The 1566-nt window shown below is 47.6% G+C and overlaps 1 protein-coding gene across 2 annotated transcripts; it reads right to left on the minus strand.

The window, feature by feature from the left end:
* Positions 1–6: 6 nt before the first annotated feature.
* On the minus strand, positions 7–1412 carry LOC119586889 (ATP-dependent RNA helicase A-like). 2 transcript variants are annotated; one of them, XM_037935626.1, is made up of 3 exons: positions 1356–1412; positions 384–1107; positions 7–344 (listed from the first exon to the last, which is right to left on the minus strand). In XM_037935626.1, exons 1-3 carry the CDS (start codon positions 1365–1367, stop codon positions 31–33), a joined length of 1050 nt encoding a protein of 349 aa, XP_037791554.1. In that variant the 5' UTR covers positions 1368–1412; the 3' UTR covers positions 7–30. The 2 variants fall into 2 exon arrangements, with proteins under 2 accessions (XP_037791554.1, XP_037791553.1); XM_037935625.1 differs by having other exon boundaries at positions 7–1107.
* Positions 1413–1566: the final 154 nt, after the last annotated feature.

The following is a 1566-nucleotide window of genomic DNA, read 5'->3' on the forward strand; positions in this document are numbered from 1 at the left end:
ACTACCGTAAATTACTTATGCTGATTTGTATCAGGGTGTACCATACACGCCAGAAGGAGTAGACGCGATAATCGGAGATGCAGCGAGTACACCACTGATAATTTCATGACTATCATCATCATCGAAACCACCACTGACTAGACTTCCTCCGGCAGCTTCTACAACACCACCAAGTCCACCGTGGCTACCACCAAGGCCTCCTGCAGCTCCAACAGACCCACCAAATCCACCGGCAGCTCCTGTGCCACCACCAAGTCCACCATGGCTTCCTGTAGCACCTGAAGCTCCACCAAATCCACCAGGGCTTCCAGCAGCAACTCCGGCTCCACCAAATCCACCAAGGCCTCCGGCAGCATTTGCAACTCCATCAAATCCACCATGGCCTCCGGCAGCACCTGCAGCGCCACCAAATCCACCAAGGCCTCCGGCAGCGCCTGCAGCTCCACCAAATCCTCCGGCTCCACCAAGAACCTGACCACTCGTTGCTGCGGCTGCACTGAGAGCAGTCTCAAGATCGACACCAATGGGAAGAGCTGGATTTTCTCCGTCTTCATAGTTGACGAAGTAGACTTCTGGGTTGGACTGAGGATGAGCTGGTACTTCGATCACACGCTGACCCACTTCATTCTTCTTGTTGAGGACGTACACGATGTTTTCTGTCCTTGGTGGAGGAAGAACGAGAGGTTCAGGTCCTGGTGCGTCTTCAGGTAGACGCACAAAGAGGATATTGTGGTCAACACGAGGTGGAGGAATGACAGGTGTTGGACCACTAGGTTCCCTAGGTTGTTCAGGTACGTCGAAAACGTATAACTTTCGATTAATTTCCGGGGTAACACAAGTACCATCTACGTGCAGGACGTCACCTTCTTTACATGCTGCCGCGAAGCCAACACCAGCAGTGTGTCCAGCACCAGATGCATGTCCAGCACTTGCAGAGTGGCCAGCTGCAGCAGAATGGCCAGCTCCAGCAGAGTGGCCAGCAGCAGTTGAGTGCCCGATTATTGAAGGAAGTGGAACACCACCAGAATGTCCATCTTGCCCTGCTTCAGGGGCAGAGTACGTCTGGAGCGCTGCAGACGCTGCAACAACCAGTACTGGCAATATGATCTGTGGAGAGATTTAAATGTCATCCTGATTATCAAAGTTTTATATAATACTGGATATTGCCTATTGTAAGCACAAGGATCCTATGGTTCGGAAAGAAATGATAGGTTAGAATTTTTAATAAAAATATAATGCATTAGTATGTTCTATGAAATAATATTATTTGAAGTATGAAGTCTAAATCTTAAATACGATAACTATCAAGAATCTATTGTTGCGTTTGTAAATAACCTCTGCGTAAGCTTGCTTACCAGGAGCTTCATGATAAATGGTTGTACGAGTCCATGAAGACTCCAGCTTTATATACCGTTCACCTGTAGCTGTGACCTTCACTCGGTCCTCTCTAGGTTAGGGACTTCTCTCACCTTATTCCTTTATATCATACTTGGTAACTTTGTTCATTGAGCTATATGTGTGAAAGTTATCATTTCAATGGCTGTTAATTATTGATGAATCCACGTA

Source organism: Penaeus monodon, chromosome 22 (genome assembly GCF_015228065.2).
Source record: "Penaeus monodon isolate SGIC_2016 chromosome 22, NSTDA_Pmon_1, whole genome shotgun sequence".
Lineage (NCBI taxonomy): Eukaryota > Metazoa > Arthropoda > Malacostraca > Decapoda > Penaeidae > Penaeus > Penaeus monodon.